At 31.4% G+C, this 20449-nt stretch overlaps 1 protein-coding gene across 1 annotated transcript in view; it reads right to left on the bottom strand.

The window, feature by feature from the left end:
• LOC118179533 (elongation factor 1-gamma-like) overlaps window positions 1–20449 on the bottom strand; it is a 48930-nt gene that overhangs the window by 7604 nt on the left and 20877 nt on the right. The window contains exons 3-7 of the mRNA XM_085825868.1: window positions 16604–16667; window positions 6756–6898; window positions 6507–6650; window positions 3244–3373; window positions 837–1056 (exon numbers count right to left, since the gene is read on the bottom strand). Coding sequence (XP_085681994.1) covers window positions 837–1056; window positions 3244–3373; window positions 6507–6650; window positions 6756–6898; window positions 16604–16667 — 701 coding nt within the window. The remainder of the gene's footprint in view (window positions 1–836; window positions 1057–3243; window positions 3374–6506; window positions 6651–6755; window positions 6899–16603; window positions 16668–20449) is intronic.

The following is a 20449-nucleotide window of genomic DNA, read 5'->3' as shown; positions in this document are numbered from 1 at the left end:
CTTTGTAACTGAACAAGAAATTATGTCTGTTTAATAGAATTAAAGAGAAAGTATTATCACATGAAACGAAGCAAAACTTAAACAACTTACATTGAAAGAAATGTTTAATAAAGTAAACAAATAAATATTAAGCTTTTTCTTTTTGCAAATTTTGATACCCTTTAGATCATAATTGTTCTTTATTTCATAAATTACGGTTTCATATTTTTAATTTTATAATTTCTGCATGCCATCTTACGAGATTTAAACTGATGATCTATAATCCGGAAAAATCGATAATCCGGAATCGCCGAAGTCCCGACGAGTCCGGATTAACGACTTTTGACTGTAGTGAAAGATCTGTCGTTTTCCCACTTTATTTACACCTTACCTATACTAACATTCTAACCACGTATAACCTACACCATAACATTTTTTTTTTCGTATATTTCATCCCCAGCATGCATTCAGACGAAAATCTCAAATGTTTCTGATTCATTGGCTACTGTGTGTATTACAAAGTACATAAGGGATTGCTTTTACATGCAGAAGGTACTAAAGGTTATGTAAGGTGCAAGGATTTGATGCAAGCAGAAGGATTTAGTTCAATATTCGTAAAACTAATATTAATCTATTAATAGAAAATGTTATACAAAGAGTACAGAAATCTTGAACAAATTTATATATTTAGAAAAATGCATACTCTCCAGTTACAATATTTAAACCAATTTTTTAATGCTGTGTTGTTCAAAATAAAAAAAATAAAAAAAATTATTACATTACAGAGTTGCAAAAACTGGGTTTGTTCATTAATATTTTCATTGATATTGTTTAAGCAAGACTTTTACAGTACTAACCCCTTAGGAAACTGTTCAAAGGGATCCTTGGATTTGGGTTCTTGAGCTAAGACTAATTCAGTCTCATCAGGTTCATCAGCAACTTCTTTTTCTTTCTCTTCTTTTTTAGGTTTCTGCTCCTTTTTCTTCTTTTCCTCTTTGGGCTTTTGAGGTTTTTCTTCTTTTCCTTTGGCTGGTTTATTTTTACCTAACTGTTGTTGAATCTCTGCATATTTTTTAGCTAAAGAAACATTTTTTTAAACTGATATATGTAAATAACAAATACATGTTTGATTGCTTTACAAAAAAATGCAGAGAATCAAAAATCAAGAAGGGAAAAAATATGCTGAAATTTAAGACTTAGAAAATCAATACAATTTTTTTTACAATTTTTTTAAAAATTGTAATTACTTTTATGATCTGAGTATAATCATGCCCCTGTATTCATTGATTCAACATACATGGTTTACCACTGCTTGAATTTTTTACACACTGCCTGATTGAAAAAATGCCATACCATGAAAATATGAATACAACAAAAATTGCAGAGTTGTTGTACATGTTCGTTATATAAAAATTTCTGGGTGATCATAAAACATTTTGCATGCTACTAAACTGTACGCACTTGAATTTAAATGTTCAAAATACTTTAATCCTCTCTTTTTTTAAATGTACATATATATTATCCACTACAAGCTTTTTACAGTTATAATTACAAAGTTTACATAATCATCTACAATAAATTAGAAAAAAAAGACAATTTTTGGCGCAAAATTAAAATTATAATTAATACAAAAACAATTTTATTAGTAGCAGATCACTAAACTTAACTACAGGTCATAGTAGTACTCAGTATCACAAGAGGGGAAAAAAATTAAGTGCTATTTTTATAAAACTACTCACACAATTTTTGCAAAAACTTAAACAATTGCATATCATTTCACAAATGTGATTATCTGTCAATATTAGACTTGTGCATAAATCAATGCAAATAGTAATAATGGATATTCATAAATAGTGCAATGCTATGCATAAATCTATTTTCTAATTCGTCCCTCCATGATAATAAAAATGAAATTCAAAATTTAAATTTTGTAGATCAGATGATCAGACGTGGTTTTTAGCAAGAATCAGCTTTCCACTTCTTTTGTCTTTTCCTAATTTTCCATAATCAAACTAAACAATCTGACTTTCCCTAACCAAACTAAGCAATGTCCTCGACCAATTAATTATCAAATTAAGTTTGAATAATTATTTATAAGCATTTAATTACAAAATATAATGAATTAACTAAGAATAAGAAAGTACTTTTCTATTAGAGGTGCCTATCGCCATATGTGCACAAAAGTGGCAACTGTGGTAGCATATTTTTATCACATCATAAACGGCTGTAATAATATCACCTGCAAAAAGGGGAAAGAATGAAAATCAATCCAGGAATTTTTTCCATTAGACTTCCAGTTGATTAACCAAATAGTTTCTTTCCAGTTGTCACGTGAATCATACATTGGAAACTGAATTAAACTGATGAAGAAATAGCAATTGCTATATTAATGTGTCACAAAATTTAGGCAATGATGAATTAAGAATATTTCCCATGTATCCACAAACCTTTACATTTTACACACTGTTTATGTTTGGTGTGAAGTGATGCACTACGTGTTAATGCAAAATTTTATTCACTGCTTAGATTTTACTTTGAATGTGGATGGGGAGTGCATGTACACAAGAAGTAAGGCTAAACATTTTGCAGTTGATTTAGATATATTTTTACAGGGCATATCATTAATAATTAAGATATTTGAATCCTCATTTGCAGTCATTTTACTACAAAATACTTTTGTATTTCTTTTTTTTTGGGAGGGGGGGGCGAGCAGAATTTTTTTTATAGCCTAGTGTAAAAAACACAGCACTTCTTCAGAGTGTTAATATCTGTACTGAAGTAGTGATATTAATGTTCTCTAGTAGTAAGAGATCAAACTCATTCAGAACTTTCAAAGTATAAGCAGCATTCCATTACACCCCAGGATATATATTTATTGCATTCAAGCATATATTTAAAAATTCACACTCAAAATGACATCGTAAAAAAAAAATGTAAATGTCAGATACGTAAAATTAAGGTTCTTTTGCCAATTTTGACTGAAGTTAACGACTTTTAAGAACCAAAAGTCAATTAAAAAAACCCTCAGGACTTTTAAGGGCCATATAAACCCCATTTTACGAAAGTATTTACTGATTATTTTAAGCTTATCCCTCTGGTAATGCTGCTGCATAATCAACATTTTCCACTTAAATGTTTCACAGTACATCAGTTGGAAACACTGCCTTAGAGTACAATTATAATTAAACATTTGTAACAGTTTTAGCTGCTACATATATTAACTGCAATTATTTGAATTTTACTTATCAATATAAATTTACTTACCATCAAACTGTGCCATTTTTTCACAAAGAGTTACATTCCCCAAAACAGCTTTAAATTCAGGTTGGTTGATTAATGTGTTGAACCACCTATTTACATTTCGGTATGGTGCCCGAAAGGACGGTTCTAGAACCTAGAATGTAAATTAAAATGATGTCTAAAATCTTTAAATAAAAACTCATTGCATAAATTTAACTTTTGTTTCTATTTTTATTTCTCAGCCAAATTCAAAATCTGCAGAAATCACAGCATCATTTTAAGTAGCATTTAGAATTAGAATCACTGAATGCATTTTTCAAATTAGTATCTTATTCTTCACTTAAAAGCTTTTTACATTGTTGCAATTACAAAACCATTAACAGTTCTTTCAGTCATAGTACACTTCTGCAAAACCACTCAATAATTATGAAAGGGAAGGTAACCATTTGATAATTTTCATTGTTCCATCAAAGAAATCATCCTGGTCCAAAAGGCCCTACTCCCCACTGAACAAAATTTCTCCATTCTGAACAAATTCTTAAAAATAACATTTCTATGAGATATGTTTACTTTTCTAATTTTAGAAAATTTACTTTCCCTCTGAACGTTATGACCGGCTTTATTCGGTCATTAGAAGATTTGCTACTTGGCATACAGTTGCTTATAATTTAAGATATTTTGCTTTCTTACTTACTTTAATTACATAAAAATCTTAATGAATGCAAGTTTATGAAAATACAGACTAAAATAAGTAATTATACATACTCAATTAATAAATGCTGTTTAAATGCCAGTTTTCATGATGGATCTAAAATCCTGCACAGCTCAGAGGGTAAATAAGGATAAATTTAAAAGAGAGATTAAATGATAAGATTCAAGCTGGTTACTTCGGACTAACCAAGCTAGCTGAAATAAGTGTGATTTTTTGCTGCTTGTAAAATTTATCATATAACACAATACATGCACAAAAGACAACAGATATAAGAGCCCTGATTACAAAATGAGAATGTAGAAACTTGAGTAAATAAATGTAAATTTACAAAACAAAATAAAGTACTAATTATGATATTATATATGAAATTCATTACATAACATGTGCACTAATAATAGCCTTCAGCCTTCTACTATTAATAAGACTGTTATAATCCATATGCACAAATCTTGCAAAGTTGCTAATTTTACCCAGACTGTCATAGAACTTAGAAGCTAGATGATAATAATACATCCTTAATGTAGTCAAATCCAAGAAAGAAAGTGGAAAATGTAGGGAAAAATTAGTTTTTAATTAATATCTCGGCTAATTAAAGTCCCAAGAAGATGCGAATGGTCAAAATGGCGTGCCACGGACCTGCGGAATCCAATGATGTGCTTCGTTAAGCTCGGGAGCCAGACGGTTCAGAGGAGATAATGTTACTTCACCCCATATATATATATATATATATGCGGCTTAAGTGTCTGTTTGTCGCCGATAGTTTATTGGTTGCTTGCGTAACTGTACTAGCCAATGGAGGTGAAGTTGCCATGGCACAGGGTTGCCGTTTCAATTGAGATGTAGACAATTTCCTGTAAAACTTGCCTTTGCTATGACTATCAATATGTCTCAGGGCCAAGTGCTTAAGCGTGTTGGCATCTTTTTACCTGAGCCTGCATTTGGACACAGTCAACTTTATGTTGCCTGTTCAAGAGTAAAAATGATGGAAAGATCTACACAAGAAATGTGTACAAAAAGATATTTGACATGTAAATTAACACTTCATTATTTAAATCACCCTTATTTATTGAGCAAGTGGTGGTTCTTAAGAAATGTACTGCCAGTGGTTTCCTTCACTGCACTCTACTTTAAGCAAGTAGAAGGGGAAAACCCTGTGGGGCAGTAAGCAAAGAGGCGTCCTCGCCGCCTGCCCTGCGTAATTCAGTTTAAATTAGTAGACACCTTTGCACAAATCATTTTAATTACAATTTATAATATCTAGAACAGCGGTGATTTCGTATTACCGCCGGGCTTTCTAGTGAATTTAAACGAATAATTTATAAATAGATAAAACAGCATTTCAAGCAATTAAAGAGTAGAGCTTAGAACACACTCAAAACTTCTGGATAATAGATGTAATGTGTGCAATCCATGAAAGAAATTAGAGAATGTCCCCAAAAATAAGGGACTTGCTTAGCAAAGGGCAGCATACTTCCAAAGAACTTGAGGTTCATAATTTTTCTTTATTTTTGTAAAAAGGATGGTCACAGTCTTGCCAATATTAACCAAGATCTTCTATTTAGTGAGCCAAGTCCTATGTGTATGGATGCGATTTTGTAACCACTGGATGACAGGACTAAAAAATGAACTTTGTGCAAGCATCACTGTTGTCATCAGCATACATTGCAATTGTAGTTTTGATTGTGATGTAAATGTTAGAAAGGGATAATAGTGATCCTTGTAGTACTCTGGCTAGAATAGCACAACAGGCAGAATATATGCCAGAAACATTAACAATAAATAAAGGGTCTACCGATCAGGCAGGATTTCATTATGTTTGTAAGAGAAGATAATGCTTGGTTTCCTATCTGGGGAAAAAAAAAAAAAAGAGCCTTCCAAGAAAGTTTCAAACTTGTATATCATAGAAATAAATTTCCCTGAATATGCAGTAAGAAAAATAAAGTTTATTATATTTATTTTATATTTATGGAGTGACATTAATTAGACAAATTTAAATGTTTATTAATTTACTTCTTTCATAAAAAATCTACTTCATTATTTTTAAAAAGATATATTGCAGCTCTTGAAGTTTCCGGAATTTTATCAATAACCTTATGAAGTCTTTCAGAAGTTAATTCTTTATTATAAACTGGTACTTGGTTAACAAGCATGATCATTGTCCTGTACTGTGTAAAATCATTGTCCTGTACTGTGCATGATCATCCAGGAACTCGATACATATTGTTTTTTTTTTTTTTCTAATTTTAACTTCTGCTAAAATAACTGCACTGTGTCTTTGAAGGTCGTAAAGTAAATTGGGGAACAATTATTAATAATAACTAATTCCATCCTGTGATTATTTTTAACAGAATTTTTTCATATTTACTGAATCATTTATTTTAATAAACAGTTATTCCAGTAACAAAGTAAATCATAACTCCTAATTTAGTTCAGAGTTCAACCAAAATTTTAAAATTGTACATCTTTTTAAAAAGAAATATTGCACCGTAAAAATTAATCAAAATGCAAATTAAAACTGAAATGCACACAGCTTAATTATGTACAACTGGCATATTTTTTAAGTTAAAAAACTTACCAACTGGTATAGGGCTAATAAATTACAGCATAAACTTATGTCAGCCTGAGTAATGCTTTCACCGACTAGATAGGTATGTGTCAAGAGATGATCATTCAAAATTTTTAGAACTCTTTTCACATCTTCTTTAGCTTTTTCAGTGCTCTGTAAATTTAATAAAACATCTCATCTTTATAAATGCACAAGAAAATGACATGAAAGATATTTACAAAAGTGTTTTATATTTATAAAAGAAAACAATGTTCTTACTTGTTTATTATACTGTGTAAGCCCAAGACATGGAAAGATCCATGTATATGCAGGTGGTAGAATTTCATTATCACCAAAATTAATCCAGGATAAGATTAGAGCTTGATCAAGTTTAGTGGCCCCTTGTAGTTTATCATTACCCACTAAAACAGACAGAAACCTTAATTACTTATTAACCCTTTGACGCACGCAATATTAATTTTATAATTTTTTTAACTAAAAAATTGAATACAATGATCCTAGAGACAAATAATGTATGAATTTAAAAAAATCTACTCTTGCCCATTGTTCTGTAGGTGGTGGTCACACTGCGAAACCACCGCGCGTCTAGGACTTGGAAACTTACCGAGGTAAGTAGGGAAAAAAAACTTACCTTTCTCCGTGCGCGTTTCCAATAAATGACAAAATTTATGAATTTAAAACAAAATGCATGTAGAAATTGCATAATATATATATATATATATATATATATATATTACATTATACATGTATATATATATATTTCTACATGTATATATATATTTTTTACATTATTTTACAAAGTAAATCATAAGAAAAAATTAAAAAATAAACATTTATTTAATTTTTCTATAGCAATGAAAGTACCTACATAATAAGGACGTTTGGCTACATGGATTAAAAAACTCAGTAAAATAAGGATAAAAAGAAACTCTGTTTTCTTTTTAATTTCAAAGAACAAATATTTTTTGTGATGCTGTTCAAAGCATGTTTTGTCTTTTTGATACATGCATGCCCACATTGCACGTTTCGCCACATGTACCTTCTTCTATGAGGTTTCTTCCTTGTGCTACAAAATGTACACTGATTGGATCTAAATTTCACTGGTCCAGCATTATTTAGTTTCTTTTCATCATTTTCTTTTCATGAAATTTGTGGTTTTTTATGTTAATGAGGAGGAGCTTGGTCTTTTTGCCTTTGATAAGGATCATTCGTTTCCCATTCACACTTATTTTATTATTCGTATTTCATCTCAAAATATTCAGAAAATATTTTTAATTTAAACAAAACTTTACGCGATTTCTATTTTTAATTACAGCAAAGTATATTTACATTAAATTTAAACCACTGGAAATAATTTAAAAAATCACAATACTAGCTTGGGGAGCAAGTGTGTTGAGGTCAGAGAAAAGTCTCTGGAAAAGAAAGACCTTTTTACTGAGCAGGTGCATATATTGTATAGTAATAAAATAACTGTGATTTCAAAACTCCTTATCTATATCCGGTAAAAATAAACATTCCTATCTGAGAAGCAAGCAAACGCCATTGTGAAGAGCAGTGGTTTCAAGGCGCGACCACCGAGCCTCTAGAGCACTGTGACACAATGCTCTAGTGGTGCAGTGGTCGTGCCCTGAAACCACAAAGCAAATGCCATACATATACAGGTTTTTTTTTTTATATATGCTGTTTAACTATTGTTATTTTTATTGTTTATCATAGAAATCATGATGTGCGATGAATAACTTTTGAAACTTAAAGTTGTTTACATTAATAAAAGGAAGTTATTTTGTCTCATTGAAAACGAATTTTAAAAGGCATCCGATTTGAAGTACTAAGACTTAAAACATGTATGATTCTGCAGTCATTTTGTGTTATTTAGAGGTAAAAGATCAGTAATCAATTGATTTTCACTCAAAAATTTCGGAAGGAAGAGGTGAAAAAAATTCGAAAATTGGTGGTTTCAGGGCGCGACCACCGCGCGTCAAAGGGTTAAAGAACAGACTCATTAACACATGAAGAGCTTGATATCTGACAGTATTAAACCTCCAATTAGTAGTCTCAAATTCCTACCACTCTCATAAAGCTAATTATATACTTTAAATTATATCAAAAAATGCTAAATAAGTTTGGCATAGACATGATAGAAAAATACAAATATCCAGAGCAATCTTTCCTTATATATGTTTATTAAAAGTAATAATTAGCATATACCAAGATAAAAGAAATTTGAACTTTGTCTACTTATGACAACACAAACGGGCAGTTAAAATTTGATGAATGTGAAATGACTGAACAATGCATATTAACATATTATGCTGTGGTTAGTTCTCTTCATTCTGCAATTTAATTCTGTATTCTCAGAATATGTTTCAATTCTGTCAGATATATAGGCTTCCAAAATTCTAATAGAATGATTTAAAATGGCAAAATAAAAATTTTGCGTACTTAAGTTTACAGCTCCTGCAATCAATTGCCAATGATAATTGAAAACCACGGTTTTGAGAAAAAGTGATGAAATCGATGAAAGCCTGTTCGTTTGACAGAAAAACAATGAAGGGAGGATTCTACCTCAGCAGTGGTTATTCGGTAAGATATGCTGTGAAACTGGCGAATGTTTTGTAGATATGTGTAGATTAGACGTGGTGAATTATTTTTTAAGATGGAGAATAAAGAAGCATGCACACTAATGGCAAAGATAGTCAAATACGCAGAGGAACGATCCAAAATTTATTCAGACTGTTGGCACGCTTATAAAACTGAGGATTTCAAAAATCGTATGACTGTAAACCACAAATACCACTTTGTTCTACAGGTGTGCACACACAAAATATTGAGGGACTATGCATTTCTGCGAAGTGGCAAAATAAAAAACTATAAACTGCTTGCCATCATCTTCATTCATACCTAGCAGAATTTATGTGGATAAAGACAGTGGGATGACCAAATGCATTTGATAACATATTAAAAGTAATAGCGAAAATATGGCCGTCACAAACTTTCCCATAAACTTCTCTATTAAAAAAAAAAAACCTAAAATAGGTACCGGCATTTTAAAGAGGTCTCAGAATCCATCACAGATGAGTAATTTGGCCACTTTCAAATACAAAGACTTTGGAAGACATTTTGTTTGATGGCATAGTATGCTTCTCAAAATTGTTTAACTACTCAGGAAATAATTTTTAAGGAAATTACTTGCCAGGGCATTTTGTTAAAGGATCGTAATGTATTGATCAGCATAGGTCTTATCAGTCGGTGAGTGCTAAAGTAGTTTGACCTGCATTAAAATCCCAGTTTTTTCTCTTTTTCCTACATGGCTTACGTGTAACTTACATACGAACCAATTTCAATCAGGAAGTCCTCCATTCAGGCATACTTTTCTACAGGTAGGTAACCCTCAAGTTGCTTTTCTTAATCACTTAACCAAATCATTAGTCAGCATATCAAACTTGCCAACTTTATAAGTTAAAAAAAAATCTAAAAACTACTAATAATAATAAATTCAGTAAAAAGCATATATAGATGCTCCAATCTTACTTTCACAGATACGAACAAACCATTCTCAAAAACTGAAATTTGTCCGGAGTTCAGACTCACTACCATGATACAAATTCTAAGAAATTTGCCAAAGTAGTTTGTTGTGCACAATACCACACATTGCAGCCACTCTTTTTTATAGAAGAAATCTCGCTAAGATATAGTGCATTTCTTCATTAATCAATTATAATGCCATTTTTTTCATATCAGGTCAATGTGAGCCAGTTTCTGATAAGACTTCTATGAAGATACCTCTTAATAACCTTACCTAAACTACCATAATGAGTTGACAAACTAATCCACTTTGGCATACATTTCAGGTTATCTCTAAATTTCCCCACTTTATAATATGGGAAAACAATTCTTCCTTTTTGGAATTTGAATTGTTTGACTTAGCATTGATAGTCCTGGCAAAATAATTAATATTTTAGCAATATCAAAAAATATTTAGCTTTCAAAATGTTAAAATAAGTTGTTCAAAAAAACTCACTATAATTTAATGTGGTAATATTTATTAATTACGGAAAAACGGGGAGTTAAAATTATATCAAAGCAAAGCATTCATTTTTTAAGTGTGGTGATAATTTTTTAACAAGCATGAATAATGTTACTGCAATATCATTTAAATAAAATATATGGATAATATATTATATGAAAACAACCTTTTATATATTTTGCCATTTATATTTGAAGATTTTTCAAGATTTTTCAATAATTAAAAAGTATCTTGAGTGCCAAATTTAAGTACAAGATAATAAATAAAGCAGAATCAGAGAGCCCTTGCTGTAAATATAATACAATAAATTTCATTTCTCTAAATTTCTCTTTATCAATACATACATGATATTCAAATTTGCATGTTTTCTGCAAAATGTCCTTTACGATTTGTGCGAATTCCTTAAATACCGTAATTTCCGGTAGAAAGGCCGCATCAGCGCAAACGCCGCACTCGAGAAAAATGGCGGGGAAAAAATTTAAATTACACAGAAACGCTGCAATAGATTAAATTGCGCGTGACATCGTCGTGAGCCGTATAGATGCAAAAACTCAACCTAAGTCCTGACATATGACATACCAGTTAAGAAAAATGCATGAAATGAAACCATAACTCAAAAATAAATTAAAGGTAAGAAATGTGGAAAATATATTTACCTTCACGTATATACCCACTAAAGAAGTCCATATTTATAATACTCAGACTATATTATAAAAAATGTTGCGACAACGAAACATTAAATTTGGATGACAAAAGGAAATTTTAAATTTTCCTTACGAATTACAGCAGCAAACTATACATCATATGAAGCCATCAAAATCTTATTCTTCACTATCTGAATTCAAAGTCTTCCAGATCGTCGCATTCATCCTCTTGGTTTACAGTCTCTTTATCTAAAGATATAGTTTCAACTTTTTTGAACCCTGCTATTATTGACGATGTTTCTACCGATTTTCATGCACTTCCTGCCCCCACTTTGCAATTTCTTCATAAGATGCTCTACGCATTTTACCGCTTTTGGTTTACGTATGCAATCCTTCACTCATCCAACATTCCCACCGCTTTCGGACTTCAGCTTTGAAGGATTTATTACCTGACAAATCTAACGGTTGTAAATGTTGTAGATTTTGGTTGTAAGATTTTGTAAAACCACCAGGAACTATTGCTTCAGTCGTAGACAATTTTTGACATCTGGTTTTCACTGACTCAAAGAAATGAGCACGCATGGAATCCATTATCAATACCCTTTGGTTAGAAAAAAGATCCCATACGACACTGCCAAACTTTTTGTAGCCACTGATGCATAATTGTTTCGCACATCTAGCCGTTCTCGTTTGCACAAATAATTACGTCATTAAGAAAATCTCCCTTTGGAACAGTCTTTCGTTTAAAAATGATCGTCGCCGTTAGCTTGTCACCGTTTGCGGCTCAAGTTAACACACAAGTAAATGACATTCTTTCATGTCCCGTCATAAACACAGATACAGTTTTTTCACCAGTTTCATCAACAGTTTTGTTTGCAGGAGAGTCGAAAGCTAACGGCAATCCTTATTTATTATCTGTGACCGAATAATTTTTTTTGTCAATAATAGCTGTCACATATTTTAGAAAAGATTACTTTTTATCCTGCCAGTCCAGTGGTAATTGTTGCCCGACTGTTGTTCTAGTACGCATAGAAATATTTTTTCTTTTCATAAATCTGCTATACCTCCTTTGAAATCATTTATGTTCATTCGTTTTGCTATAAATTTTGCTTGTAAGTGAATTTTTACAGTCGAAATTGCCATTCCCTTTCCTCGTTGCTCCTTTATCCAGTTTGCAAGGTCGTTCTCTAGATTTGGACACCTTACAGTACCACTTCTTTTGGCTCATTTCTATTGTGGCATATTTTTAAGAAGTTCTTTTTCAGTTCTCCAATGTCGAATACATCTGTTGTCCACTTCAAACTCTTGAGCTGCTGCTCGATTTCCAATTTGTTTAGCACATGAAATTACATTAAGCTTAAAACTAGCAGTATAGCTTTTGTGCCGTTTAGGGACATTTTTAAAAAATTTCCGCTTCCTTCTTACTTAAAATCTATCCAACAAGTACTTGTACCCAAACTGATGGGATATGTATCTGGCAGAATGCCAAGAAAAATCTATTCATGCTGAAGGGGAAATACGTCAGAGTTCCTTATTGCGAGGCAGAAAGGCAGGGGTAGGATGGGTCCTGGAAGATTCATCGAATGGCAGAGGAGAGAGACTATTCAAACTGATGAGAATGTTGATTTGAAAGGGGGAAGAATGTTATTGTTCTGAGATCTCGTTTAGGGTGAATAAGGCATGTAGGTCCGTTCAAGGGAAAGAATGTAAACAAAATAACCTTCGCAAAAAGCAACTGAGTGGTCTTTTGTGTGGGAACAGCACCAGTCTGTGCACAATGACACGGCCATCCAAACTATGTACAATGACCATCATAGGAAATATTTTATTTTTAGTGCACCTAAACGCCGCATGGGTAGAAACGCCACACCCGCTGAAAATTTAAGTTTTACACACGTAAACGACGTGGCGTTTCTTCCGGAAATTACGGTAACTTTATTTTCATGAAATCAAGACGTATGCAATGACAGTTCTAATAGTTTTAAAAATATTACTGATGGACAAATTAGCAGAGCTTTCACTTCCCAAGAATAATTTAAAATAGCTACAACTTAAATTCAATTATAGGAAAAAAAGCACAAGAAATATTTGAAATGTAATTCAAGAATCTCTTAAAGCTTTTCTCCATTTATTTATCTCTTGGTGGTTGCTTACAGACCAATTAATGATAAGTAAGCCGTAACAAGAGAATATTTTTTCAAAAATAGTTACTAAACAAAAAATACAGAAACAAACAAAAAGAAAAATTATAAATATAAAAAAAGGAAAGCTTTTAGATTTTATATATGCCCAAACGGGCATTTTTTTAACATTTTGTGTGCTACCTTTATTCATTAAATATCATGTTCTTCGCACTTAACCTTTTCCCGTGGGCTATAGAGGCCAATTTTGAACGTATTATGGCCATTTAGTCACTTATTTTAAATGAAAGGAACAGAAAAACAAATCGACAGGATCTTGCTCTTCCTAATTAAGGAGTAAATTTTAAATCTCCATAATTTACTGAAATTTCTTGAGACACATTTAAAGTAGTGAAAGTGCGGGACATATATGTCCCAGCCCCCGGGAAAAGGTTAAACCATAAAATTCAGTTCAACAGGAATATCGCAAAATAATTTTAAAATAGAATCTTTAGAATTTCGGATACAGCTTTGGAGATAAAAAAGTTTTTTTCTGCTTACGATGTTGTCATTGTTAGCTTTGAAATCGTTGAGTTTGTTTATAAAAATTTGTTAAAGTTGTACAAAATATGAAATTGATAATAAAACAAATTCCAAACAAATTATTCAAAATTTGATGGCTCTAGGTACTGTTGTTTTATCACAATGCGAGAAACATACATTTAATGCAGATTTTTCATAATTTATTTTCTTTAAATATAATAGAAGACTAATATTTGGCGGCTACAATTTGAAAAGTGAACTAACATTTCAATGCAAAATGCCGAAATGAAATCAATAATCCTGAACAAATTGCTCATTTGGACTAAAAATGAAAAAGAAATAAAGGCAAAAAATATAAAACTTTAAAATTTCACTTGTTAAAATTTTACACATAAAAAATCATTTTCTTAAATACATTAAATAATACAAATTGTTTATGTAGATATTTTTAACTTTCTATTCAGTTATCAAAATCAATGTTGCAATTTGCATTACATTTCTCTCAATTTGTTAAATATTAATTTTTATGTATTTTTTATTATTCTGGATATTTTTTTTGTGTTTTTTTTTGGGGGGGGGGGTTATTTTGAGGAAACTAACAACTGTTCCAAAACAGTATGATTTAGCATCGATAATACATAAATGTGACATGACAAGATTCTCATAGTCTTTGCTTAACTTTTAAGTAATCCCAACAGTTTATTGTATATACCATATCTAACATCTGAATCTGTTCATTGTCTAACTAAATAAAGAACACTTGGTTCTTTTTTGACTTTAGCTAAAAAGCTGTTGAAAGTTTGAACTCAATTTAAATTTCTTACATGCTATACCAAAAACTATTATCTGCCAATTATACAACTAAACAACGAGCCATTTTCCTTCTAAATTTTGCCAGAATGACTGCAAGTTTAGCATTATCGGTGACAACTTTCATGGTCAACAGCAAGATATGCAAGTACAGACAAAAGTCTTTAATCCGGACTCGTCGGGACTTCGGCGGTTCCGGATTATCGATTTTTCCGGATTTAAATATGGTAAGATGGCATGCAGAAATTATAAAATTAAAAAATATGAAACTGTAATTTTTGAAATAAAGAACAATTATGATCTAAAGGATATCAAAATTTACCAAAAAAAAAGCAGCTTAATATTTATTTGTTTACTTTATTAAACATTTCTTTCAATGTGTGCATGCGTAAAGCATACATTACACATAGTCAAAATTAGAAAATTGCAACCAGAAAACTATTTGATGTGTATTTGCGATATTTATAATGAATTTGATTTAAGTCATATCAAAGACAGGGTACATCGAGATGAAATACCACATTTAGTAATGAATTATAAGCCGAATAAAACGAAAACGTCTGCCCTGAAGATAAGGAGAGTGCTGGCAGATCAACTTCCAGTTCACTGCGCGTCGCGACATTCCCCTTCCCCACAGAGCAGCATGAAATTGATAAAGAGATTTCAGAATGGTTAGAGAAACAAAGGATATGCCTTTATCCATTTTTTGCAGGAATTCCATATTTTGTTTGATGGACATCTAAACATGCTTTCGCTTCATAGATCCTTTGCCAGCTCCAGCATCGGAAATTCTATTTGACATAATCAAAAGTTCAAGCTTACTTTTATAAAATTGCTCTAACAGTCTGCAAAAAATAATAAGCCGCATCCAATTCGAAGATTAAGGAACAACACAATCTGCAACATTAACTGAAATAGATAATTAGATAATTTTAGATTAGCTTATACCGTCCGTTATACGTATTATGCGCATGCATAAAGGTATTACGCGCACGCATTAGTGCAGGCGTCACTGCATTATGCGTTGATGCAAAATGCATTCACACATGCGCAGAAAGTTTGTAGCTTCGAGGTTCGGATTATCGACTTTTGACTGTACTTTATATGTTTTTTTTTTTTTTTTTTTTTTTTTTTTTGTTTATTTAACATTTTTTATTACTTTATGCTTAACTACTGAGTATTCTGTACATCAGAATAGTGAAAACAGCCTAAGGAGAGCTGGCAACATAAGAGGGACAATCTGTTTTTTCCCCTTCCCACCTGCCAGTTTTTTATATAAACCTGGCAGCATTTTGGTAGTTTCCAGTTAAGATCCTATCATGATTCTTCTAGATTTTTTTTAACTGTGCCAATCATGAAGAACGATATAAATAGGAAACTATCAGCAGCTTCAATCTGGTAAGCCTGTTCATGCTGCTGTGCTTAATACTTAGTAATTAATCCCTGCTTATAAGGAATTTTGTAATGTTTATCATGAATTAGATTATTCCTCTCCTCTCCCTGAATTTTTTATCATTTTTCTTCATCTGTAAAAACTCTACACAAGGAATAGCATAACTGCCATCATTTAATGCAACCTCTTGCTATATGCTTTGCAGGAGATTCATCACTCATGAATACAAATCCTTTAGTACAATCTTTTCCTTCGCCATTATAAAATTTTGAATTTTTTTACAAATAATTTCTTACAAGCATGTTGCTTTTACATGCTACCTGACTATACATTTTTTTTGCATGAAAATTCTACTCTTCACTGTGGTATGCATGATGTTAATCCACTCATAATCTAAATCTCCAAAAACAAGACAAGCTTTTGCTTTTAACCCAATAAAATATACATTTAATTAGCCAAACAATTTAAATATTTCAATGTTTATTTTTAAAATTCCCTCAATCATCAGAAATAAATCATTCATAAATCGGACATAATGTTAAAACTTATTTAAAAATTTTAAAACTTACCATAATAAGCTATAGCATTACTTTCTGAAATACACTTCCCATCTGCAGTTTCTAAAGCAGGTACCTATTTGAAAAGAAAAAACAATATTCGTTATATTGGGATTCTCCTAGTAAAGAAACTCATAATTTAAAAAGAAAAATCATGGACATATTCCCATTTAGCAACATTACCTTAAAGATGGTTAAACATCATCAAAAGAAGTCATCAATTATAGAAATCACTAAATACAATTCTAAAGATTTTCAATGATAGTCATCAAAGTACGACAAAATATTTAGCACAAGAGAAAGTACCCAATTAATCTTGCTAAATAATTGCCAAAAAAATTCTGATAAAAATAAATGACAGTAAATGCACATTTTTACAATAAATATACCGTAGCTGCCAACCACAATAAGTGAAAAACCAGGAGGTTCACCTGTCAAAAAAAGAATTCCAGGAAAGTTTTCCCACACTGCATAGCGGTGCCATTTTAAAAAGAACTCAACTGATTTAAATTCATTAGTTAGTTCATCAACTATTTATACTATGATTTAATTATATATTCTAATTTGTATGTTCTTTGGCTAATTTTATTTAGCAATTTTAACACTTTTTATACTGATCAAATTCTGAAGAGGGAAGGAAAGCTTCAATTCATCAAGTACTTTTAAACAAGGTAAAAAATAATAATTAATGTACATACTGTTGTGTGGATAAACTTAGTTATTTATGTATGATATACATCAGATGTTTACATTTTTAGAATGATTTCAAGTTTGTTAAGTTAATGTTTAAAAAATACTTTTTTAAATGTTTGATCTGGTACCTTTTTCCTGAACTGAAGTCTACATCAATTTACATGATGGAAAGTCTTCATAAAATTTCCAAGAGTACTGATTTCCAGTATTCGTCAATCATTGTGCACTTAGAAACAGCTCTTTTCAAAAAGCTAAAGGTACAACAGTTCACAGATGAGATATCAGGAGACTTCGCAAGAATACGTTGAAAAATTATATTATATGCAATACCCGTATCGGTCTTTTCTTTCCCCCCCCCAAGGAATGCAATGATACTTTTCAAAGTATTACTTATTGCTTTGTCTTGTCTTGATGAAGTTTCATTCTCCGAAAACCACTGGGATGATATAACAGAATTTCTTCTGTAAATTTTTAACGCAAAACTTTCTCCTGACAGCACGGTGAGTTCATTTTAACAATTTTTTCCACTCTTTTTATTTCCCACTGTAAGAGAATCCTGCAACAATCACAAAACCCTTACTGAAACTTTCCTTGCATTGACGGAATCCGGTTTGTACAATTTTTCTATCTGTTTTCTATAATAAGCTTTTTGTTGTTGCAATCATTTAGGTAAATCCATGTTTTATCAAGGGTACAATGTATTTCCATTTACCTCCCAGTAAATAGTTTTCCTCATACAGTCAAAAGTCATTAATTCATACACCCATAATCCGGAATGATCTATAATCCGGACCTCAAAGCTACAAGTTTTGATGCCAGTCACATTTTTATTTTAAAATTAATATTTAAATTCATGGAGAAGACCAAAATCGTTACAAAAATATGTAAACACCCTCTGTATTCTTAAAAAGTAATTTCAATGATATATTTATTACAAATATATTTTTTCATTAATACAGTCAAAAGTCTTTAACCCGGACGTTCATAATCCGGAATGATCTATAATCCGGACATCAAAGCTACAAACTTTCTGCGCATGCGTATATACTATGCACATATGCATTTACGCACATGCATTTAATGTATAACAGACGGTATAAGCTAAGCTAAAATTATCTAATTATCTATTTTACTTAATGTTGCACATTGTGTTGTTCCTTAATCTTCGAATTGGATCCAGCTTATTATTTTTTGCAGACTGTTAGAGCAATTTTATAAAAGTAAGCTTGAACTTTCAATTATGTCAAATAAAATTTCCGATATATATTTACTAATATGTAACGGATCTACAAAGCGAAAGTATGTTTCGAAGTCCATTAAACAAAAAGTAGAATTGCTTCAAAAAATGGATAAAGGCATAATCCTTTAATTATCTAACCATTCCGAAATCTGTTTATCGATTTCCCGCTGCTCTGTGGCGGGAGGGGGGGGGACACGGAAACGCGGCGGTGCGCAATGAATTGGAAGTTAATCTGTCAGCACTATCCTTATCTTCAGGGCAGATGTTTTTATTTTATTTGGCTTATAATTCCTTACTAAATGTAGTATTTCATCTCGATGTACTCCATCTTTGATATGATTTAAATCAAATTCCTCGTCATCATAATTCGCTTCCGATAGTGAAGAAAGTGACACAGAGGTTATTGAAAACGAAAAAATTTCGATTGACAAATTAGTCGGTATTCTCGACACAGCAATTATAGGACTTGAAGAGCGGAACTTTGTAATTGAACAGGAAATTATGTCTGTTTATAGAATTAAAGAGAAAGTATTATCACATAAAATGAAGCAACTTAAACAACTTACATTGAAAGTGTTTAATAAAGTAAACAAGTAAATATTAAGTTTTTTTTTGTAAATTTTGATACTCTTTAGATCATAATTGTTCTTTATTTCATAAATTACGGTTTCATATTTTTAATTTTATAGTTTCTGCATGCCATTTTACCAGATTTAAACTGATGATCTATAATCCGGAATCGCCGAAGTCCCGACGAGTCCGGATTAACGACTTTTGACTGTATTCTAATAGCATACTTGCCAACTTATACCACTAAAAAAATCATTTTTTTTTAAACAAATCAGAAGAATTTTCTTAACAATTAAAAGATTGGACAACGACAGAACTATCATCTGATTGGCTGATCTCTACCAGGGGCAGAGCTGCAGACAGAACATTTCTGGCAAAGTTTCAAAATACCTTGCGCAGCTGGGACATCGCTTCCATAGCTAGGCACAACTACACTTCCAGCGGAGCTGTTTTCTCAAGGAATCCTCCCGTTTAAACCAATGCTGCCAGAATCTCATTTCTCAGAAAAGTCCTGTCGAGTGGAGACCATCGCTAGATGTGATAACTCCTTAATTATTATTCTGCATGAAGTGCAAGCATTGGCAAAAGCTTAATTTTTCTTTAAAAAATTTTAATATCATACATTTTACGATGTTTTTGAATTACGGAATAGGAATATTTCTCTTTGAGAAAACATATCCTTCAAATCCACAGCTTGTTTAAATCTGGAATTTTGAAAGAATAATAAAAAAATAGCAAATGATATTTCTCATTTCATATAATAAGCTTTTACCTGAAATTTTTATTCCAAAACACCTTTTTTTTATATCTTTTATCAAGATGAACAATTATGATCTAAAGGGTATCAAAATTTACAAAAAAAAGCTTAATATTTATTTGTTTACTTTATTAAACATTTTTTTCAATGTAAGTTGTTTAAGATGTTTCCACAAAAAAGTTCCTTTTTCTTTCGAGAATACCGACTAATTTGTCAATCGAAATTTTTTCGTTTTCAATAACCTCTGTGTCACTTTCTTCACTATCGGAAGCGAATTATGATGACGAGCAATTTGATTTAAATCATATCAAAGATGGAGTACATCGAGATGAAATACTACATTTAGTAAGGAATTATAAGCCAAATAAAATAAAAACATCTGCCCTGAAGATAAGGATAGTGCTGACAGATTAACTTCCAATTCATTGCGCACCGCCGCGTTTCCGTGTCCCCCCCCTCCCGCCACAGAGCAGCGGGAAATTGATAAACAGATTTCGGAATGGTTAAATAATTAAAGGATTATGCCTTTATCCATTTTTTTGATTGTTTTAGAAATGTGTAAACATCCTCTGTATTTTTAAGATATATTCTCCCTCCT

Source organism: Stegodyphus dumicola, chromosome 10 (assembly GCF_044657685.1).
Source record: "Stegodyphus dumicola isolate Sdum_Otavi_A_Nest chromosome 10, ASM4465768v1".
Taxonomy (NCBI): domain Eukaryota; kingdom Metazoa; phylum Arthropoda; class Arachnida; order Araneae; family Eresidae; genus Stegodyphus; species Stegodyphus dumicola.
This window is presented reverse-complemented; position numbering and strand designations above follow the sequence as displayed.